Genomic DNA, 24,643 nt, shown 5'->3' on the forward strand with positions numbered 1-24,643 from the left:
TTTTATCACCAGCAAAATCAAGGAAGACCAGAGCTGACATTCCTGGCACAAGCATAAACATAAGATATAATGGGCTTTCCTTCTTTTGCCTGCTCCTTCCCTTTCCTCACCTTCCAACCTTGCAGGTCTATTTTACACACCTGAGAAAAACAAGTGTATAAAGGATGCCTGGCAAATTCTTGCCAATCTTTTTGGCCAATTAAAACCTGAAAAAACTCACAGGACACTTTTCATTAGAGCCTTAATGAGTCCTCTGGAATAAAGCAAAGGAAATGGAATGGCAAAGCTTGACAGTCTTGAGATTTCAGTGTTAAGCAAACAATCAGGACAGGAATTTCTGACTGCCATTATGCCATTTAAAGGAAACACAAGAAATCACAGAAACATTTTTTCCCTTTATCAATTTAATGTAGTAGGAATCAGAGTTCCGATGACATTTCTTGAAAATGGGCAACTATAATAAACCGTCTGCAGTATAAGACATTTAGTTCTGATATGCAAAGCAGCAGCAGACTCTAGAAAAGCTTTTGAAACAGTAAAGTACTTCCCAGCATGTGAAAAGTGGCAAATTATTCTGTCAATATTTTAATGGTATACTTTACTATGAAAAGATCACCTTACGAAACGGGTGTATAGGCAAGAACAGAATGAGATAAGTTAAAGGCCACACACTTTAAGGACAGTCACTCACAAATAAAATGCTCCAGGAATAAGGAAAAAAGTACTTTCGGAGGACAGCAATGTTTATCATTAAAAGTGAACTGAAAAATGAAAGAAAAAAGACCTGAAATGAAAAATTAGGAGAGCAATAACACAGTGAAGAAAGATAAGAAGTTATCTTGAATGTTTGCTAACTTCCTTTTAGTTCCTGAAAACTGCTTCCCCCCAGAAAAAAAGGGAATAGAACGCTAAGTCTGTTGTGGTTGCCGTATCAGCAGCCGCTGGCAAAATGCCCCCATCCGTGTGGAACACCTGGAGCCGGCGAGAAGCAGCTGTGCCCCCATTGCCGAGGCTGTGGCCACGATGCTCAGGCGGGGTCGGAGCCCACCTCTGAGCACGTTCCCGCTACCGGGGCGAAGCCACAGCAGCTCTGCGACGGGCGCTTCGCCCCAGACCCCCTGTCTCAGCCCCGGCAGTGAGGAACAGCCCTTCTCTTTCACGCAAGAGGCTCCCACCTCCAACCCGGGCATGTGCCACCGCCCCATCCTGATGCCCTCTGCTGGGCAGCTGGGCTGAGGAGGACTCTGGTGGTACAGGGGTGATGAAGGCCTGCGGTTCCCACTCTCACCAGGAGCCGTCCCAGCAACGGGGCATGATAGATCCCATCCAGCCTCAAATGCAGTTGAGCTGTTGCTCCATCCTGACACAGGCCCCATGCCGGCTCGTGAGGCTGAGCCTCTGGTAGAGGACAGCGTGCCACCTGTGAGCTCCAGCCTTCTTGTATTCGAGAAAAGAAAGCTCCCCAGAGGGGACATTTAAGGCCCGTATGCATAAGCAGGTACAATTCAAAACTCTAAAGTTTTATGTTTCAAAATTAAAAGTACCTGATTCCCAGATTCTGTATTTCCTTTACGAGAGCTGCCACCGGCACAGACGCTGGCCAGAAGGAAGAAGTAACTTCTGTGCTTCCTTCGCTCTCAATAGTTCAGAGGGTTGGAGAGCAGCAACCACCTGAACGCGTGGTGTAGAGGCAACCCTCCCATTCGAGACAACCAGTATCCTCATTCGGAGACACTTTCCACAGACACTTCTTTCATTAAGAAAACTGATTTCAGTGGGACCGTTTATGTATCGAGCATGAGTAATTGTACTACAATCTGGCTCTTCACGGCATGTTCCAAACCAGCTCTTCCATTTTTTTTCTAAAGAGGGCAGTGATTCAGCATTAACACAGTTTAAAATATGAGTGATATTTTCAGGGACTCCTCAGTGCACATGGATACGGAAGTTAATGAATACGTTTTTAAGATATTGAAAGAAGTAACTGCCTAAATGTTCCATTTATCTGCATCACAGTCTCTCAAGAACACAGAAAAATAATTACTTGCAAATAAATTTTTTTTTTCCACCAGTCCCGCTAATACTTTCTTAGCACCGTAAGGACCTCAGTGATTTTCACAGTCAATTTACAGGAACTAATCCTTACAGAGATGAATCAGCAATGCTAAATAATCTGAAATGATCAGCGACCTACATTTTGTAACTGAAACTGAGGGGATGGCTACCTGGCAATGGAGTAGGCAAAGGGAATGAGAGTCCCAAAATGTAACAAATTAATTGCCACTTACCCTGTTCAAGCAGTATTTGCTCTCTTTCCCGTAAAAGTGCTGGAGACATTTCATGTTCTGCTTGTCGACGATCTTGTTGAAGAACTCGTTGATGGTTCGCACAGAGACGGCGCAGACAGCAGATCTGTTGGTTGGCTCGGAAGAGTCTGGTTTGCTTTGTGCAAAAACGCCGTAGAGAATATCATCGTTTAACCCAAGGCCCATTTCGTGGGCTAGAGCTGCACCTGGCTTGCTTACGTAGGCAGCTTGCAAAATGTTGAATACCTCCTTTCGGATGGACCTCTTCCTCCGCTTTTCGGTAAAAATACACTCAAGAGGCATTTCCATGTAAGAACGCATCTCTGAGTCTAAAGTGCAGAAGCGGATAATTCTAGTGTGAAAAGCCTGGGAGTCGAGAGATTCTCTCTGGACAGTTAGAAAATAGACAAAATGATCATTTTCAAAGGCGTGGACATACCTAACGGGATACGAGTCACGGAACTGAGGGAGGATATCTATATAAGACTGATCTGTCAGAAATTCAAACCCATCCTGTGTTTCTTTTAACCGTCTAACCGATATTGAATGCAGCACATGAGGAGGCTGAAATGTAGATGCCACCGTATTTCCAACAAAGAAGTTGACAAACCTGTCCTTTTCGGTCACCAAAACTTTGGTTCCTAAAGTGCTCACAACACAGTCAGGACAATTTTCTGCTTCTCCGTCCACCCGGGGTGAATACATGCAGTGCACCTCGCTTTCGATGTCAGCAGGGTTGTCCGGGTGAATGATGTGACGGTGGCAGATGCCTCCGGACACACTACCACAGCTGATGAGCTGATCATCATAATAAGTTTCTAAGAGCAGTGCCATGTTGACATTATCCTTCCAGATGCTGTTAGATAAATTGGCTTTATCTTTGCAGTCTTCACATGGCACGCAGTCAGGGTTCTCGAAAATGGGCCCAGTCTTGTACACAGAAATGTTCTGGAGAGTTTCGTTCAGTACATATATCTTGTTGACTGCTCCAATATAAACATGATGCTTGTATAAAACTACATTCTGAATCGCTCTTTCTGCAATGAAGTTAGGAAGATCATATTTTACATTCAAATTCATCTCTGATTTTTTAGCTGCTTCTTTGCATTGTCCATGGCTCCTCTGCAGTAAGGCAAACAGGAATACAATAAACCCAGAAGGATATGCAGTAAAAGGCTTCATTGTCAGAGATTTAATCTGTCAAAATATATTTAAAGGAAAGAGTGGTTATATTCCACATAGTAAAACATCAGTTTATCAGTCAACAGAAATCCGTTTCTAGGCTGCATGTATTAGCCGAACTATTTCAGTTTAAGAAGTGCCGTAATCTTGCTTAGTGTCATTAATAGTCTTGTGCTAGAAACTGCTACTATTATCGTTCTTTGCGGTACCCATTTCACTGCTTTCAGAACAATTCACAGAAGGATCTTCCTAAGGTGAATTTTGCAAGACCCCTCGGTGCATTGTACCACAGCAGAAGAGAGGTGACTACTTCCACATTGGCATTAAACCAGCTGACTGATACGGTTTAGAACAAGATGGTGCACAGGTAGCTGAAAGCAAATCTGCTCAGGACACTGAGGACACAACCACACGCAAAGCAGTTGTAGCACTTCAGTGTGTGGATATAAGATATTTGGCAAGTTCCTCAAGGGGATGAGCTGGTTCTTAGCACAGCTGCTCAAAAACGAGAAATAGGAACGACATGAAATAATGTGAAGATTTGAGCTGGAAGTGGGCTTCTCTCTTATTCTGTTGACTTTTTTGATTAACCAAGGAAGAGACTTTTCTCCACCAGACCAAAGGAAGAAACCCCTCTCTCCCCTCCCGCCAGCTCTCCAAATCACTGTCTTTCATAAGGGCCTGGTTTGGAAAAAAAGAATGGCATTTTCAGCCAACTCCACTTCTTGGAATAGTCATTTTCCCCAGTGTTGACAAGGTTTTGTAATATATTGTTAGAATATTTTATGCATCATGTGGTGCCTGGCATGTGCAAGTTTTATTTTAGGCCTTGTACCACAGCAGTAAGTCACTCTGGTGAACCTTTACAAGATACAGGCGTATCACTGTATTGTAAACAAAAGGGGTATCAAGTGACCTACAGCCATTAACTGATGAAATCAAAAAACCTAGCACTTTCCTTTTTTTTTTTTACTTCTCCACACAATTGTTTGATGTGGCTTGAAAAACCAAAGGCAGATGACTAGTGTGATATTTCACCCCCTCGGAAGATCCATTAAATGAACTGTGGTCATGAGCGTTTCGGTGCAGCGTCCACGCTATGCCCTGTCACACCAGCCATTTTCTGTTAATGTCATGACACAGTTGTTAAGCTAAATTTAGCTTCTTCATGGAGAAAACAATTATGCATTCTAACAGCAATATGATAACATACTTTGGGAAAATACTTTAGTTTAGCAATTGTTGCTAGCAGAGAAATGCTTATGACCACTGAAAGGATTTAAAATAGACAATCTTGGAAATTATAAACTAATAACAGAAACCTCTACTGACTTTTTCTCTCATTAAGACTTTAAGCAAAATGAAAAGATGACTGTAGACCAGAGCTGTTTCAGCTGTGTATAAATTCAGTGTTTTCACTAGATTGGTTAAAACAATCCATCAATAACCTCCTGCGTTCCTTGTGACGTTTTATTTCAGCATCCACTGAACTCTTTCTGTGGCTTACCTCATTAATTACACAAAATAATAGGCTTTGGAAAAAAAGAATTATTCTTCCTCCCTGTTATCTGATAAGAATCATAATCGAGAGCTGGGGATAAAAATCAGAAACACAGGCTATTTGCAAGTATTAGCTGGTAAGAACAAGTCACACTTCAGGTATTGAGAATTGAAGAACTTCCTTCAACTCAACAACATTTTCTGATATTAATTAGTGATAACAGAATCCGGGAAACAAACCAAACATGGATTTAAGTTTAAAAGAAAAAGGGAAGAAAAAAGAGCAGGGGTATTGCTATAATTAGAAAATAGCCCCAGTACAGAGAGTGCTGACTTCTGTATTGTACAAGGCAGGACACAGGTTTCTCATCCTCCGAAATTTCTTGCTATTCCAGAATTTTTCCTGCTCTGTGCTGGGACGAATCCAAGAGCTTTCAAAGTTTGTGTGAAACACCCAGAAGTCACAGCCAATCTAAGAACAACCATGTCCAGGTCCCTGCCTCGCCAGCCCCAAGCGAAGGTCCGGCAAGGGGAGGAACGGGAGCCCGCCCTGACTGTCTGCCTCCTTCCAGCCAGTGCTTCCACCCAAGAACCTGCTAAAACTGATGCATTCCTGCAGATTCACTTCTGACGAGTCAACATGTTCTGACAAATACTAGATTAGGCAGAAAATTCCAGAAGTGCTCTATTTCCGACACAACGCAGAGGCAGGTATATTGTTTAGCGCAACGAGTTTAAACCCACGTAACAGAGGTGGCACTGCAGAGGAGAGAGAAAACAATAGGTGGGACAACGGGTAGATGAGGATGAGGATGATCGACCACTACAGGAAAAAAGATGCAAGATTACTGGACAGGCACCTATTGTTCTATGCTCTCATTTTAATATGTTCCCCAATAGATTTCCCACCCAGTATGCCCCTCAGTCTTCAGTTTACAATCCTCCCCGTTCTTCCAGTGTCTGAGAAAGAGGATCCCTAGCTGTCCGACAGTAAATACCAGCGTGCACTGCAGAAGGATTTAGAGCCATAAATACTGTCTGACTTATTCTTTCCCTCAAACCACATCTTGGGATGCGAGGCCAGTATCCTCAGAGAGGCTACTCTGCCTACACCCAGCTGGGGAAACAGCAGGGGTTTGAATCTGCTCTGGAGACAGAAAATTCCTCCTTAGAGTCCTTTAGCAAATGAGATCCAAAGCAAAGAGGTTAACAAAAAGAGCAAGGGCGGGATTCAGTGCAATGCAAAGGATGCCAGGAATAATAGGTACTGTATTTCCACTACTACGGGAAGGAAAATAAAAGCACTAAATGAAAACCGAGTCATCTTTGCTCTCATATCTGAGCTCCATCGTTGTGTCTTCCTTTGTACGCTTTTGAGGTGTTTCAAGCATCTTCCCAGACAGAAATCTGCTGATTCCCACCTATGGGAAGCTTGGGCTCAGATCTATGGGCCGCTCGAGGGAAGATGGGTGCCCACAATGCATGCCTCCAGCACACTGTGTATCTTTCCTTAAGGTGCCTGAAATCAGAAGATATGTGCTCTGCTGTGAGACGTTTATAGCTTAGGGAGGACACAGGAGTTATTTGAAGGGTACAGTGTGCAACTCCTTTTTTTAGACATTTGTTTTTTCACAGTCCTCACATCATATAAACTCTGCCATTCCTCAGTGAGACTCCCGTGATGTTTGGTGCCTCTTTTTATCTGTGTTTGACCCGGGGTCTTTCTCTATTCCACTGCTCCAGCCTGCAGCGCAGAGCTGCTTTTTTGCTCTTGCCTCCAGAGCAGGTCATTGTAAACACACTTCACTTGAATACATCCTGAAGAAGCAGGCAAACTTTGGAGAATTAAAAATTCAGTCCCACCTCTCTTCAAAGGTTCAAAGGTCCATCCTTAGCACATACTCGAATGTAATTTCAGTTGAACTTTAGAACTTAAAGAGTTTTGCTGAATTAGAACCAAAATACTTAGGCTATAGATACACTTTTTGAATACAGGTCAAAGAAATAGCTGCTGCCTATCAGTTGCAAAAGGAAAACAAGTAATCCCTTTGTTTCTCTACTTGGTTTGAATGATGGGTGCTGTTCATTCTTTTGTGACCTTCCTGTGACTTGTGTGTCAGTGTGTCTTTCATGTGTCTACAGAAGACTTGTAAGCTTTGGCCTGTGATAACTATCATCAAGCAATAGCTGTGGATGGATTATTTCTTTTGTAAGAGGTATTTTCAAAGCCTGTGTCATGATGTGCTCATTTTTCCATCCCTCAGCAGACACTAGCTTGTATAACTGATGAGAAAATGGATTTTGGTCAACTGTTGCAAGTGGCTAGTAATGATGTGTCATATTAATGTGCCTGGCAACCTCAAACGTTATGGCTGATGCTTCCCACCAGGCTTGGTGTTGAGTGTTTGCGTACAATTAATGGCTTCTCAATGGCAATCTTTTTCCTACAGGTTTCGTTCTCCCAAATTATGGCCTGCGTGATAATTTGTAAACATTGAACATCATGTCTCTTCTTCACACTGTTTGCCACCGTACTGACAAGTTAGGCCTGGCCTTATTGTGGAATAATGTTCAAGCTGTCATGTGCAAGGAAGCCAGAAAACAGAGTCATGCTTGTTTTCCTAGCCCTCATTTCAACAACCCAGGTCCCATTTAACTCTGATCACAAAGCACTCCACAGGTCTGCACAAGCTAAGACAACACACTGACACAAAAGAGTTTTGTAGGTTGTTTGGTGCATCTCATTTTTCCTCGCTTTATTACAGAAAAAGAAGTGACAGGGTCGTGTGTATCCCATATAGAGCGTGTTTGTACAAGAATACACTTATTCCTCAGATAGGTCATTTCAGGTTAGGTAACAGCAAAGCCATGTTAATCCATATTCCAAAAACTCTGTTGTCAGCAAATGGTAGCCTTTTCCTCCCTTTAAGGAAATATTTGATAGTGCACTTTTATTTTGTTTCCAGTGGGATAGTACATCTTGTTACTTCGGGCTCTGACAGACTTGTGGTGGTAAATTTATATAGGATAACCATGGTGATTACTGTGCCTGAGAGTTCAGTTTGCTTTGCTATCCTGGACTAAAATCCGTGCCAGTTCAGGACCTGACTCCCTGTGGATCAGACACCCTGCCATGGAGACCACAGCACCATTTAACAGGACAGGGCAAACGAGAGGGGGAGATGATAACAGCTCCATCCATCCAACTTTAACCTGTTGTTGCAAATCTGTCACAGCACTGGCATCAGCTTCAACAGACTAAGCCCACAGCAGACGTGTCTTCATCAGCCTTTTCAATTAACCGATTGCATCTGTAGGCAAGATTGGTTATATGTAAAACACTTATGGAGGTTAACCTATTTTCTATGTCCACTGATTAAAAATGTTCTTAAGTCAGAATTGCTAGCCTGAATTAGCTACCTTGAGTTAAAATAACAGAGAGAACAAGGAAATTTGAGAGAGTGAGTCAGCAACAAACATACAAATGAACCCTGAGCTGAATTCAATGGCTAATCTGAGTTAAAATTCATCTTTCTTCACCTTCAGCACTATTTTAACTCTAGTTTAGGTTACTCATCCTGACTAGGATGGGAACATAACTTTCTTACAGTCTGATATGTACACTAACATGCTGCATTTTCCTACTGCCCAGAGTCACAGGACTTAGTAGCGGTGATTTAGGTCATAAATTCATTCATAACAGAGCTGGGAGGTTTCTGTGGTACTCCTAGAGGTGTGCGTGCATGCAGGCGGCTGATGGTGAAGAACTGGTGGGCAGGGTACAGCATAGGCAATTGCTGGAGGATCTACCATTAGCTAAACCCTCTACATATCCAGTGCAGTCATGTGTGTCAGAAGAAATTGCTTTCATTAGCATGTTCAACTGATCTGTTAGCCTTTTCTTACAATATTCTAACACAAAAAAAGAATCTAAATTCTCCCTGCATAAAATATACTCTTTAATATACATGGTCCATTACTGCATCCAATACACCATTGTAATTCACAGCAGCTATCAATAGAAGCATTTTCATTGTCTGCCAGATTTTTAACAGGCATTAAAACACATGAACACTAATCTATCCTTTGCAGTGGAGAAAATGTTATTCTTACATTCATTTAGCATTATTTTTTTGTAGGTGTCCTGCAGTGCAATGAAGGGTAGAGTGTTTTCTTTGAAACTTGTTTCAGATCTTAGCATCCTAAAGCCAACTCATGTCTTGGGTCTGTAGCACAACTGGATTTATTTAATCATTTTTTATTGTGATGGTCTACAATGGCACTACAGGTTCTTTCGTTACAAACCTCAGCAAACACTCACTGATATATTACAAATGAGTGGAGCAGATCAAGAGCTTTACATTGCTCAAAGAGACTAATTTAAAAGGTGGTATACAGCATTTGCTGGGATTCAGGGAAATTTCTCATGTGAGGAAGTGGTACTCATTCTAAGGGCTGAGGAATCAATTCCACAAAGAACAGGAACTAGAAGAGTTCAAAATATACAAAGAATAATTGAAAAACAAGGAGGAAATACCCACAATAAGGTAGGTCCTTCGTTGTTTGTTCATGCTGATATTTCCAGATGGATTTGGATCTTTAAATACAGGAGGACAGCTTTCCACATCTGGATGCATAAGGATGGGAAGATTTTTTAAAAATTATTATATTGTTTAGCCATAGCTGGAAAATAGAAAGTAAACTTTGAACAACACAACACTATCGATTCCTCTGAAATGCAAGTCAGCAATCGTGGAGCCTCAGTAAGAAAATACCTGTGATGCTATTGTGGCTTTTCACCACTACACTGGTAGTAAAATAAATCCAGTTCTAGCACAGACTTAAGCTTTGTATCTGCAGCAAATAATTCAGCCTGACAACTGACATGTTAACATCTTGTTCAGTCCAAGTAGAAAAGGAGCTGGGGGGGGTAGAATAACATGTTATGCTTGTTATTGTACATGTCATGACCAATAACACAGGGTAAGGTTGGTCTTCTGTTTCATATGAATGAATATGGAGATATTTGGGATTCACTCCCAGTTTTTCACGTTTGGACAGACTAATTCATCTCAATGTATTTTCACTGCATATGCAAAGCGAAGACCTTTATTGACTTGCCAGTTAATATAAATGCAGACATGTGCCCTGGTTCACCAAGGAAGTCATACAAGCTTAGGTGAAGATGCAAGTCTCTTTTGGTGTGACAAAAACACTGTGTAGTAGGAGAAAGCAGTTTTCTTGTATTTCTGAGTCGATCTTGTTGATCGACTTTTTGCATGAGTCCGAGCATTTTGTGGTTGTCTCTACAGAATGGGGACAGTGTAATTTCCTTGGAATGCAGTTCCTCCTTTTGTAAAGAGCCAAGTTGGCAAACCTGGCTGCAAGCATAGTTTTAGCTCGATCCCCTTAACTACTTTCAGCACTTACTTAGATTTTCTATGTTATGCTTTATGGTTATAACATCTATCTACCTGAATTCTTGTATTGAAATGCAGAGTAGATTTTGGAAGCCTTTCCTTTTGTAAAGCTAACAGCTTTCTATACTGTGATAATTAAAGGAATGGCATGGGTCATAAAATGAAAAAGATTAAAAGGCTGATAGCCATGAGTAACCAAGACAGCATACAGATTTGATCTAAATGTTCTAACAGCAATTATGAATGATCTTGATGCAAGGCATTTCCTGCAGTTTAATTGTCATTTGGTGCTAATGGTTCTTAGGAGTCCCTGAGACAATAACTCTTCATAGACAAACATTAATCTCTTTAAAAAAAAAAAGTTCTGTACATCAACAGATAGTGATGATAAAGTATACTGTATGAAAACTGTACTAAAGGATCTACATGCACACCAAATTATTCAGTTTCCTTTTGATGTCATAGTAAATATAATAAGTAGAATAATAACAGCAACTAAAACACAAGTCCCTGAATTCCTCCAAGGTGTGGTAAAAATACCTAGGATACCAAGCAAAAGAAACTGTGCTGGCTCTGTTCTTTTCTCTGAAAGAGCTGGCAGGATGGTGTCAGGCAGCGGCTTTTCTGCTCCGTGGGCGCACATAAAGCATGCCGCTGGGTGCCATGACTTCACCCTTCCCAGTCAATGTGTTTTCGAGAGCCACAAGGCAAATTAGTGACAAAAACCTAGGGTCAAGGATTTCCAGTAGGTTGCTGACGTCTTGCTTGATACATAGCTTGTTGAGCTGAGATGTCACGGTCAAACTTCATGCAGGGTCCCAGCAAGATCAGCACATCTGTAAGAGCGAGCTGGGCCCCCGGATTCGGAGAGCTTGCCCAAAGGCTGGAATGAGACTGCTGGGGGCTGCTTTATCCAGGCAAAGGAGAGACTGGGAGAGAGCTCTGCTTGTGGACCTGTGCCGGCACCGCACAGAGGCCTTTAGGTTGCCTCCAAGCCCACTTCTTGCATCTAAGTGCCTTGTGAGGCTGCTGAACAGGTCTGGCCCAGCACAGCCCATTGGACTGATACTATGATTTGTCCACATGTATGATATTTAGTGCTGGAAAGTAGACTGCACTCCTTGCGTGCCCAGGCTGGCTCCACAAGCAGTATAACCACGATCATCTAATGTTGTATCTAACTAGCCCTGTCAAACACAAATGGCCTCTATGCAAAACTAACTCGGTGGTCTTTGCCCCATGAAAGAACGTGGTACAGACCCTCGGAATGGCTACGAAGAAAAATGAATTTTCTGTGTTTGTAAACTGGCTAGTGAAAGTAATGAAGCCTATATTCATGCCTTAGCTTAGCAGAACACATCCTTTATCTGATACAAAGTTAATAACCTGATGGTCTACTTAGCTTCATGGCAGCTTTTTGATAATCAAACAGGAGCAATGTCAAGGATAGTGTTCATTTCCCATCTGTGTTTGGTTAGGAGGTTATGACCTTTTCTTTTTAATGCTGACCTCGCTTTTGTCACTGCAAGTTTATGTTATTGCAATGCACTTTAACTGATGCCCTACTTTCACTCAGTTTAGAAACTGAGTTAATGATGGCTCATTGGCATGACTGCTGCCTTGCTGTGAACTTGTGATTCATGATCTGCTTCCAAGGACTTTACAGTACTGGTGTTCATAAATCCCGAAATGGCCTGGGACCAGCCTATCTGACATCCCGGCTCTCACCAGAGGCAACAGTGTCACAGCTGCAATCAGTAGACTGGCTGATCTGGAGCAGCCTCAGCTCCTGTTTGTTGGCAGATCTCCCTCAGCGAGGGTCCATCAGCCACAGCTTTTATTCTGAAATATTGTGCTGACCTTCAGAAGATGCTGAAAAGCTCAATAGTTTGAAGGTGTTCGGGGATGGCTGAGCAGCCTGAGTTTTTTCATGCTAATGGGGTCTTTATTTTTATTTTTTCCTGAATGGATTTTTCAGCTGCTTCATTTACTTTCTTTCAGCCTGTCCCCTCCCCTCATTTTGGGGAGCTTGAATGTGCAGCCGCTGGTTTCAGGGGTTCTTGTTTACACAGGGCCCAGTACCAAGTTTTGGACTTGTTCAGACCCCGGAGTGTCTCCTTTGGAAATCTGGAGCCAAATTCAAGGAGTTTGTGAGATAAGCAAAGAGGCTGTTTCCAAACTTCAGAGAGTATTTACCTTTCTCATAGCAGTGACACGAGGATAAATTATCTCATTCTTACAAAACACCTCCAAAACATGAAGGGCTTAGTGCCGGTGTTTACAACAGGCACAGTACAGCAAGGCTGAGCTGTAAGACGGTGCCATAAAGGGTCTGATTTAAAACCGTGGTCTTCATCCCCGCATGAAGAGGTTGGCCAAAGGTCTAAACCTGGGACTAAGGCTTGGCTCTGCCCCTCTCTGCCACCCGCCCTCCCTCAGGCGCAGGCAGCGCCTGTGCTCTCTTCCCCTTCTGCCGTGAGAGACCCAGCATCCCACCCCGATGGCTGTTCCTCACTCTCCCCATCCCGTCCCAGCGGGAAGATGCAGACAGTGGAAATCATGGATGTGAACCCTCCCAGGCAAAGCTGTCCCCACGCTTTGGAGCTGAGCGGGCTGGGAGGAAGAGCAGGGATTTCATCTCTGGAAGTGTTCAAAAAACTTGTGGGTATGGCACTTTGGGACATGGTTTAGTGGGCATGGTGGTGTTGGGTTGATGGTTGGACCTGATGATCTTAAAGGTCTTTTCCAACCTTAATGATTCTGTGATTTAGCGTGGGACTGGAGGCCTCCTGTCAGCAGCAGGACCTGTCTGCAGCCCCCGGCTCCATCTTGTCTGGGGACTGCAAATGGGCTTAGCTGGGAGCTGTAACCTGGCCAGGACCGAGGGCCTCTTATGGCTCCACGTGACGACTTCTCCTGCAGAGCTGAAGCTCAGGTGAGATCCAGGGAATATTCAGCACAAAGCGCAGACACCGGTTAATCTAAGCACCTGAGAGCTTTGTGGCCAGCGAGTGTTAGCTTTCTGGATCTCTTTCTTGGACTTATGCCCTGAACTCACTCTAAACCCCATTTTAGTTGCCAAAGTAGCCTCTCTGGATCTTACCCATAATTTTAAGCTTGGTCTGCTTATCAAAAAGGAAAATAAAATGGCAGTGGTAAAATTGGAAATGTCAGTTAACGTACCTTTTTAATTTAGGACTTTATATTACAACAATTACTCCTGAGCATGAGGTTTTGTTAAGTAGTTGATACCGTTGAATTCAACACTTCAGGTGCTGAAGAAAGGTCACTGTCACTTAGCAAGAACATTTTCTTTTACGTGCCTGCTCCTACTTAAAATATTCAAATTATATTATATTGCTTATTAGCACCACGTATGTCTCATTCAGATGAAAAACTGGACTACGCGTGTGATTAATAACTACTCACTCGAGCAATTTAAATTTGAACAAGATACAGCTGTTGAGGGTGATGATGGGACAGATCTAAACTCTTACGCACCTGGACTTTAACATGAAAGCCTGGTTTCGGACCTAAGGTTTGTCAGGGTAAGTTCCATTCCTTCACTGTGAAGCTGCCACCTTTTCCAAGACTCGACTCCACAGCCTTTATGCAAACAATATTCTCATCGATTCTCATGATAGTTGAGCTGACTAAGGACTAGAAAACAGGGTGCTTAAAACAGCCTGAAAGGCAGAAGATCTGTTGACATGACAGAATCTCAATATTACCTAATTTAAAATGAGCAATACATGATACAGGGTAAATACTGAGATGCAGAAGGCATAACTTAACAGGGATGATAGGTGCAGAAGAGTAAATCTTTAAAAATCTTATATATTGTTAATGAAGATAATCATTACTCTTTAAAGAAAGACTGAATTAACCTACATTGCATTTCCAAGTAACTAGCTAATGGACACACAGGCATTATCTTTTCATATGTCTTTGAAATCCCTATAAACCATGCCTAGTCAAATCCCCGACTGATGGGCTTTTACCCCTATTAATAACATGCAAGGGAGGTCTTGGTAAATAACCTACCTTCAGATTTGCCTTTTCCAGAAGGGAAAGGAGTACCTTCTTATCCTTTAGCCACCTCTTATTGCTCCTTGCTGCTTCCTGAAAGGCTTTTTGTACTGTGAAAACAATTCACTGGTTGTTACCTTATTTTTGTGCCCTGCAGGCATTTTGGGCGCATACTCTCCTCTGATAAGCAGGAAGCCCTCCCGCTGCAGTCGGGGAACTTTGGAAGCCACGCGTGCTTATCTGCAGGCAGAGGTTGGCCCAGCTTGTGCTCAGTTTACAAAAGAAGTGTGGTATTATTTGCATAAAAAGAGCTCTTTCAAAGCATGTGATGTGAAAACCTCTCCATTTGAAAACAAACAAACAAACAAAAAAAAGACGCAGCAATTTTCAGGAAGCAGCAAAGATGTCTCTGAGCTCTCCCCCAGCTGATTTTATCATGGCAGCTTACATCTGAAGAAGAACAAACGCATACTTATTTTTGTAAATGTGTTTTCAGAAGGAAAGAAAACTCCAGAGAACTGGCAAACAGTCCTTCTGACTGATAATGACCATGCACGGTGTTTTCCCTTTTTAGCCCTGCAGGAAAAACACAGGATTCGGTTCTGCAATTAGAAGGTCATTAATGATTTTTGTGATTTCATGCACTCTGTTCTGACTTTACATACCTCCTGGCTGGCTCTTCTCTCTCCCAAGTTCTGTTTGCACGCCCTGCATTCAGAGCTCCTTCTCTCATGTAGCCTGCCATAGTTATCCAGGAAAAAAATGATAGCTGTTGTTGGTCAGGTCTTTCTGAATATAACCAGGAGAGGGAGGGAGTCATCCCTTTCTCACGAATGGATGTGCCTTGCAATCCATCTCTTGTATACATAAAGTCAGGCTAATAAGGACAAAAATCCAATGGAATTTGATAAAATAAGAGTAATTGAATTCTATGGGATTTAACGGAAGATAAAATGTAATGGGGTTTTAACATATTACAGTTTTGAAGCAAGAACAGAATCAATGTCAAATTTTATAGGATAGTTCAAAAATTTATAGTACGTTTCCTATGTTGGGTAGATTCAACAGGATTTTCCCACTGTGGAAATCTGACTGATGAGGCAAGGCGGAGACCTGCCAGGATCTGGAGAACATCCCAGGAGAGGACATCCCCAGACAAGGAGCTACTTAATCCTCTAGGAAGGCAAAAGGGCACAGTGAAATGTTGCCACGGGGCCATGTTCTCTGGCATTTCATATGTAAGGCCAGTGTTCGCAATACCAGGAAAAACAGACGTTTGGGAATTTTAGATTCTGACTACAACATACTTAATAAACACTAAATACTAGGAAATGGGGAAAACAAAGCAAAGCATAGAAATAAAGCTGCAGTACAAGCGTGGGTCCTCTGCCTGTTGTCAGCACTTGCATAGTTTCCACTGAAGGTGATGGAATTTACTTGTATCCAGACACCCCGAGTTTAACTGAAGGCACCTACACCCCCATTTACTATTTGGAAGCGCTGCAAACACGTACAAGGATAAAACTCATTATCATGCAGCACTCCATCCTTGAACACCTGGGGGAAGCCAACAGCAAAGGGGATGCCAAAGTTTTCCTTCATCAGAAGGGTTAAACACCAGTTAAGATAAAGTTTTCAATCAGCTACTGCAGGCTAAATTACATCCTCAAATACACGCATTTTCCACTGATTTGAATGGATGGTAAACACATTCTTCAGGGTGAAATTTGGATTATATTCTCTGATGCAGAAGTGCTTAATCGCACAGGCAGCTTCACATCGGCTCACTGATTCACTGGAGTCCAATACTGTTTGCATTCTACGTACTTTTTAAAGCATTCTTAATATTGCAATTGTGGTTTTTTTAATGCAGCTTTGGGCATTGGTAAGAATGATATCAAAGACCGAGTATTAACAAGAAACATTTTTCCCCAGGAAAAATATTGGCCTCTAATCCAAAGAGCAAAAGCAATAAACCTAAAGAGTTTAAGCAAAGGTTTTGCAGGACAGTAATAGATAGCATTTAAAATTAGTACCTGCTTTCCAGAAGTAGACAGGAAAACTGAATACAACTCCAGTAATGCATTTAACATTTTCTATGACATTAGGAAAGAGGAATTAATCAACTGTTGACATGAATTCAACTACCAACACCTTTCATTGTCTTCAGTAAAGCTGCCTCTCTCTGCTTTATCCTGCTTTCTCTGGCCTAACCAATAGAACCTGGTATTTTTGGAAGAGAAGACACATGAAAATGATATAATACCCATAACAGATACGGGGATACATAATAACAGATAAAAGGATATAAAATTCCCATAACAGAAATCCTAACACAATTTTGGCTGTATAACAGTCTTAAAGATAGAGGGAAATCCAAGCCTCAGCTACCCCAGCACATATCTGAAGACAGATGAAGCTTGTGAAGTTATTTCAGTTTTACAGAGCAAAACATGTTCTTTTCTAGTCATGCATTTGGGACAACCCACAGATGTTGGAATTTTCTCAAAGGCTGGGGGTTACTCGGAAACCTGCTGCCTTTATCCTCATAGGATCATCCATGGGGTGGGTATGAGGGTGGGAGAAGCAAACCCCAATGTCTTAATAAATATCTCTAATAGTCCTGAAACGTAGTGATGTAGTTTGGGCCAACCAATCCAAAAAGCATTCTCATTTATGATAAAGCTAAAGACAAAACAATAAAAAAACCCATGTATGTCTTCTAGGCATTCACATGACTTGATAGACCTCTACCAAGCTTGACCATGCTAGCTAGAACATTTTCAATATGGAAAAAAACAACAGAAATGAAAGGTGAGGCTGAGCATCCAGCTCAAAAAACCTAAAAACTAAATGAAGGAACAAAAGAAATAATATCTCCTAAAATAAGGGGGAAAAAAGTAAGTTTGGAATCCTAACTGTAACTGCTAATTGTTTTCATCTGCTCATTAGACATGCTCAGAAAGGATTTCTGTTTCCACAAAATTTAGACAAAAAAAAAAAAAGTTCTTGCAGGAATTATCAATCTGTACAAATACTAATGAGAAAAATTTCACGTGGAAAAAGATACCTCAATCTTCTGTTTAAACTGACAGAAAGGAAATCCATTTTGCAAATACTGTGCAAACACACACAAAGGCAGAGCAAAACCCAGCGTCCCTAAAGAGTCAGCGGCAAAACTCCCAGGGACAGCCATGAGGCCACAGTCTTGCTGACGGTTCCTACCAGGCAAGTAGCACAACCACAAAAGGAGGTATAAAAAGCAAGTCGCATGTGTTGGAGGACCGAGCCCCTGTGGTGGGCGATAGAGGGACTGGAATTCAGCCGAGGGCAACGTTCTGCCAGATGTGGGCAGGGGCAGCAGCCGGCACAGCTGGGGCTGGGGCACGGGCACCCCGCACCGGCGCCGTGTGGTGCTCAGCCCCACCAAACGCTCGGCGTAATCAGTCCATTCGTCCAGGTTTCTCCCAGTCCCAGACAGTTGTTTAAAATGAGCATCACTTGAAACAAACCAGAAACCTTAACACTGTATTTAATAAATAACTATAACTTTACTGCCTAAATTCAGGGTGGTCCAGCCTTGTTACGGTTATAGGCAAAATGCCCTTCTGAGTCTCGTAGCAACAGCTCTCCCCTCCGAAGGGGGTTCAGCTATGGCACCTGGGGTACAGAGGCACACTACAAGGTCACAAACCTAGGTACTCCAGATATATGCCTTATTTTTTGGTCGCCTGCCCACGTCTACACAGCTGAAAGCCTTTCAGGTACCACATGCAATCCTCCTGCAGTTAGGCTCTCGCCTGGAGGCCACCTCTTGGGCTACTCTTCGCTCTATAAAGAGCATCGGAAGATTTTATGGGACTCTCTTCAGTCACAACCAGAGCTATGATTCTAGCCGTTTTATAAAATAAATTATACATTTGGCAAATTTCATATCCTTATGCTGAAAGAACATCTGCCTGAAGCCAAAAACTTCCTGTGTGGGAAGTGAAAAACTCACATTGTATAAAATTGTCAATAAAAGTTAATTACTTATTGCCTAAATCTAGCTGTCTTTATAACTGCGCCACCTCAATTAACTGAGTCTGCTTGTAGAAATGTAACTGAGAGGCCCCTATGCTTCATCATCAACTCCAGAGTCATGCTATTTTGAAAATAAAAGACCTGTATCCTGTCCAAAAAATAAACTCTGGAGGTGACTTGCCATGTTGCCATTTTGGATTTAAGGAAAAAAAAAAAAGCAAAACTACTCAGCCAACACACAGGGGAAGGCTTAATTCCAGCAAACACACACATAAACAGGAAATCTCTCTCCAGTCAGAAGGTATTTTTCCTTCGTACAATGGGGTTCAAAGATGTGTCATCATATAGTTTAAAACAATTGCTAAGGAACCTTACCATTTCCAATAGCTTAGGAATAGAGTCAGCTTCCACGGTCAAAAGCCTGTCCGAACTTGCATGGGAAGCACACAAACACTAACAAATATATGCTGGCTTAGGCCAGCGCAGAGTTTTTAATCAATAAGCATGTCAAGCTGGGGGAGCGGGAGGGGAGGGAATCAATTTTCAGAAGGCAAATGGTAACAACTGTAGGTTTAATCAAATTGCAGCTGCAATCCCTTACTATTCTCAATATTTTTGAAAGAAAGTAGCTCTATGGCAAAGAATGAATTTCAATAAATGTCACATATTTAGTTATATTGCTGATTTTTTAAATTTATCAAGCTAGGTCACTGATCCTTCGCAGAAATAATACCTGTACAAGTCAAAAAAGATTCTGATACTGTTTTGTTGGATAAACATCAAAATGAAGGAGCTACGGTAGAAGAAAGCAACTTACATAGAAATTATTATTTCTCTGTGACTACATGAAAAAAGATATGCTAGTGTGACCCTCCAAAGAGAGGTTAAAGCTGCAACGTACACAACAAAATGCATAGCTATCAAATACCATGGTGATGGCCACGGTGTGAACACTTGAGCAAAATGAAAATCTTCTGAAAGCATTCGGCAATTTTCCTTTCGCATGCATTTGCAACCAAATTTATCATGAATTCAAACGAGATCCCTTCCACTGCCTTCCATACAAAGGGACGACTGCATGTTCATTTCCTTGGGACAAGCAGAAGAGACTATCATAGAGCTGTAGGATGCACAAAAAAAGCATTTTGTTTAAGTATTTTGAGCTTATTAAACTCCTCAGCATTACAGAAACTCTTCTGTTATTGACACCTGCTTGAAAAATGAAATGCTCAGAGGCATTTGCTTCCCTGGAGAGTGGTGTGCACGGGGGGAGAGGTGGAGAAGAGGGGTTCCAGGGCATCCACCGCCTCCTGCTTTGCACCACATGCACCCTGTGCCTGAGTTATGCACACAGCTTCTCCTTAAAATATGAAGATTACAAAACCCTTAAAATTTGAGTGTTATAAACCCCTCAAATTCCTTATCTCCACTTCTATTTTCCGTTCTCATATTTGGTGTACTCAGCTGCAACTAATTCAAGGAAGGTCCATCTGAGCCAAGGGGACTTGCTCACCATCCAGCCACATCAAGTGACTGAAAAAGATCACAGTGTGACAAAAAACTCTCAGAACGAGTCAAAAAGAAAATGGCAATCTACTTGGGAACACTGTTTCCTTCAAAGGAGCTATATCCTAGACCAATTTGGTCTGATAAATTTACCACTCCTTTATTTTTCTAATGTTTAAAATTGGAGGAAAAAAAAAACTTTATCTTCTTGTACAACATCATAGTTTTCCTGAAGGCAAATAGCTTGGCAATTTGCTAGATTTGTTAATGCTAGAGGAAACAAGTTAGCACACATACCATGTGTTTGAATGCCTTTGGAAATTAGATTGGAACACTGATTTGATTTCCTAAAAGGTATCTTAAACACGGCAAGGTTGGAGATTTGGAGAGTAATGAGAATTTGTGTGACTTCAAACAGCTCTACATAAAACAGACCTGATATTCTGGGGGGAAAAAGGTCACCTAATTATTCGTTTCCTGAAGGCCCTGTCTATACTACATTTCCCCTGGGTAGGGAAACTGATTTAAAAATGGCTTCTGCTAACGTGCTCGCATCGGTCTCTATGTACGAGATACACGTTTGTTAAAACCATTGCCAAGAAAAATGCAACATTTTTACACGGAGAGAACAACAGAAGCCTTCCTGGCTTGGCTGCGCGGGGAGGGACAGGCAAAGAGGTGCCATCCGCGAAGTCCTCCGCGGACCTGTGGTCCTGCCTCCTCAGCGATGACGTGCTGCTTGGGACTGGGCAGCAGCCGCCGTGGCGTGACCGTGGGTTTAATTACTGGCTACAAACTTTGCCTGGGAGGCAACCATAGGCTGTGGCCATGGCAAACAAGATGCACAGGTTGATGGCTTGGCTGATGGTAACAGCCTAACGAAACATGAAATCGTGCCACTGGCTCGAAGGCCAGCCAGCGAGGCAGCAACGGGGAGGTGGGGGTAGGAAGCCTGGACGCAAGGGTTGCACAGCAACTGGCCACGAAGGTGTGGCTGCCACCCAAAATCTTAGGAAGGTTTGTTTGAAGTATCACGCTGCAACCTGTTCCTTCTCTTTTGCACCAAACAGATCCTGTAACTCCCTTCTGGGTTTCGTGTTCCCATCGTTTCAGAGAACACCATTCAGCTACTTCATCGCTTTCTCGTTCAAGAAATGATTTGTGTTCCTGCAGTGCCAAGAGAGCCTAAGCAGGATGTCCCTTACACTGGATGTTCCACAAACACGCGTGGAGATGCAGAACCTCTCCTTGCTTTCTGGCTGAAGTAAATAAAGTCTAGACACATCACCACCACAAAGCAATCGTGGCACAAAGCAGATCGTCCAGAGCTCTGGGTCTCCCACTGCCGCAGCTCAGGCTCTCTGGATACCCCAGCTCAGCGTGTTGTTGGCATCAGGCTGTGAAGGCAAGGCTGCTGTTCTTGCACTGCAGCCAGCTGTGCCAGTTACTCTCTGGAGTCCTGGAAGCCAGATTTGGGGGGCAGCAGGCTTTGAATTTCTCCTCCGATTTGAAAAATCAGAGCAGTCACTTGCAGATCATAGCAGAATGAGAGTAGGTGGGTTGGCCTCTTCAGTTGCATCGGACCAGCAGGAGGAAGGTTACAGGTCATCAGCTAAGGTACCAGAAAACTATAAATGCAGGAAAACCAGGATGGGAAAGGCGGTCCTTGGAGGACAACGTTTGCCACTCGGTTTTGCATTCATGAGCTGTTCATTGAACCTCCGCTGAGTTCTGGCTTTCTGGCTGGCTCGCCCTGACTCAGTGTGCTCCTGTCCAGCTACAGGCTGCACTGCCCTCTCCCCTCAGCGAACGACACCTCCACGAACCACTCTCCAGCCACCATATGTGTGATTTAGTTTACCAGTAAAGAACTGCTGTGTAGCAGTTATGGGGGGGGGGGGGGGTGTGGGGAGGAGAAAAAAAAAGTACCCTATAGGATATTAAAGACAGATAATTCATTCCCTCCCCACCAAAAAGGCAAAGAAGCTGACTCTCTTTTCTGTAAATAGAGAGATGAATGTTTTAGAAAATATTCCTTTGCCTAAATGATTCAGTTTGTATTAGAAGATAGTCAGAAAAAGAATCATACAGCGCTGAAGAAGGATTAGGGCACACAAAGAACAAGCGATACAGTCATTCTCTAACTTACTTTGTTTTCAACATGCAGCTCCTGCCAAAGGCTAGCTTTTTGCTCTTGCAGTGTATGATCTGTAAACATTTCGCCAGCTCTTAGAGAAACATGTGAGACACTTTATCGTGCCTGATTATGACTCCAAACCTCTCAGATCTCCAAAAAAAAAAAAAAAGAAAGAAAAAAAAAAAGAAAAAAAGAAGAAGAAATAAAAGACACCATCCTCTTTTTGCTGGTGGACAATGCAAAAAGCACCTGTAGGATGAAAGCAAATGAACAACCACGCATGGCATCGGTTCGTTGGAAAAAGCATGCATTGCAGCTTGAAAAACCTCCTACAGGTTACAAACGCACAGTTTGTTAAACATCACTGTTACTCGATTATTAATCCCTATTTTAAGATGCATGTGTGAAACTTCCAATTCCTAAGGAGTGCATTTAGTATTCATAAAGCCAAAGACCACCTAATTTAATGCTGACATGGAAACAGCGGTGGAATGCCATTATATGGTGCGAATTATTTAATTCTGCTTTTAAAAATGGGGGTGTGTGGGGTGTTTGAGAAAGAGCCCGAACCGCAATATGAGCGCAAGGAAGAGAGTAAACGCCGTAGCAGCCGCGAAGTACAAACGCCCAGCGCGGGGAGCCCCACAGGCTCACCCCGAGACCTTCGCCTCGCGGGAGGCGGCCGGCGTGGCCACCACAAACCCACTCCTCGGAGCCACTGGTTCCGTGTGGGAACTTCCCCGCCGCGCTTGCGGACGGCCACGGCGCGAGCAGCCGCCAGCTCCGCTCCGCGCTCCTACCGCGCCCGCCGAGCGGGAAGGGGCGGGGGCGCGGACCAGCGCGCTCAGCCTGCGCGGCCGCTACGGAGCGCGGCCCGGGGCGCGGCAGCGACTCCGCGGGCGTCCTCTGGCGCGGGCGCTCTGCGCAGCGCGGCCGGGCCGCGGCTCACCTGCCCCCGCCCGGCGCGGAGGCGGCCTGCCCCGGGGAGGGAAGCGGCGGCCGCCGGAGCCGCGCTCCCGCGAAGTTCCCGAGCCGCTCCCCGTCCTTCCCCCCGCTCCCGGCTCATCCCGCCTCCCCCCGCTCGCCCCGTCCTCCCCGCGGTAGCCCGGTCCTTACCGGAGCGGAGCGGGCTGTGCGCCGGCACCGCCGCCGGAGGGGCGAGCGCTGCGCGCCGGCGGGCTGGCTCCGCGGTCCGCGCCCAGGCAGCCGGCCCAGCCCGGGCGGGGCGGGGCGCAGCCCGGCGCACCTCTGCCGCCCTGCCCGCCGCCCCGCAGCCCCCCTCCGCCCCCGTGGGCTCAGCCTCCGCGGCGGCGGGAAGCGCCGTCCCCCGCCCCGCGCTGCCCTCCCTACCTGGGGGCGGCGGCGGGCAGGGGCCTCCCGCCCGGCACCTGGGCTGCGGGGCGGCTCCGCGCGCCCGTCCCTCCCGCGCTCCACCGCGCCGGTGGCGGCTCCCAGCGGTAAATCAGCCGGTCCCCTCGGCTCCCTCCGCCCCTCCGGCGCGGTCCTGACCTGCCTGTGACTCACCACATCGCAGGAGCCCGGGTGCGCGGCGGGGGGAAGGAGGGAGGGGGCGCCTGCCTCCCTCCCTCTCCCCTCTCCCTCTCCCTCTCCCCTCCTTCCGTCCCTCCTTCCTCCGCATCGCTGCCGGCCAGGCTCGCCCCAGCCGGGGGCAGGAGGGATGGTTGTCGCTCCCCAGACGGCCCCCTCGGTGGCCGGCATCCTGCAGCCAGGCGTTTTCAGGCCAGGCGGGTGCGGGTGGCGTGCGGGCACGGCCGCCCGCTGCGCCCTCCGCCGCCGGGCACCGTCAGGTGTCTGCGCCTGAGGGATGCTAAAGCCTTACCCCGGGCGGACAGGACTTCGGCACCTCTAGGCTTCTCCCCGGACCCCCCAGGCTGCGTAGTGGAGCACAAATTCAGCCGGTACCGCCCCTGTCACAGAGCCAGTGCTGGCTGCGCTCCGAATTATCTGTCCACGTGTAATTCGGAGCGCATGACCTCACTTCATCTAGACCATCAAATAGCCGCCTCCTTCTGTACGGGCATCCTGTAGGATACAAACCAACAAGGGTTGGGATCTCTCCCTTGCCACATTCGTAAGGCAGACAGTGGCTTCATCTTTCGGAGGTGCTGGGAAACTGGGGCCCCGAGCAATGCCACATACACTTGTGGAGCTGCCGAGAGCCTGAATCAGGGCTCAACACTGGGTCCTGCACCAGAGGACCCATCTTTTTGTGGTAATGAGTTTCAGAAGCTACTGATTTAAACCAGGTTTTAAGTGAAAGGCTCCATATTCCAGTAGAAATTATTGGAGACATCTATTTTCCCTTTGCATGCTTCCTTTTTTGGCCCCAAGTCTGCTCCCCTTAATCATACCGTTTAAACCGACAAATGTTTTGCATGAGTAAAGTACAAGGAACTGTAAGAAACATTGCCCAGTTTCATGATTAACCACAGGAAAAATGTCAGACCTTACATCAAAACATTTTGAAAGGAAAACGAAAGAAAGTATTGTATGTATTTGGTTGAGGCCTGGGATGTCAC

At 44.5% G+C, this 24,643-nt stretch overlaps 1 protein-coding gene across 1 annotated transcript in view; it reads right to left on the minus strand.

The window, feature by feature from the left end:
* MET (MET proto-oncogene, receptor tyrosine kinase) overlaps positions 1-3,497 on the minus strand; it is a gene marked incomplete at its 3' end in the record, with an annotated part of 72,334 nt that extends 68,837 nt beyond the window's left edge. The window contains exon 1 of the mRNA XM_082006082.1: positions 2,289-3,497. Coding sequence (XP_081862208.1) covers positions 2,289-3,488 — 1,200 coding nt within the window. The 5' untranslated portion in view covers positions 3,489-3,497. The remainder of the gene's footprint in view (positions 1-2,288) is intronic.
* Positions 3,498-24,643: the final 21,146 nt, after the last annotated feature.

Source organism: Phaethon aethereus (genome assembly GCF_964289735.1).
Source record: "Phaethon aethereus genome assembly, chromosome: 1".
NCBI classification, from domain to species: Eukaryota; Metazoa; Chordata; class Aves; order Phaethontiformes; family Phaethontidae; genus Phaethon; species Phaethon aethereus.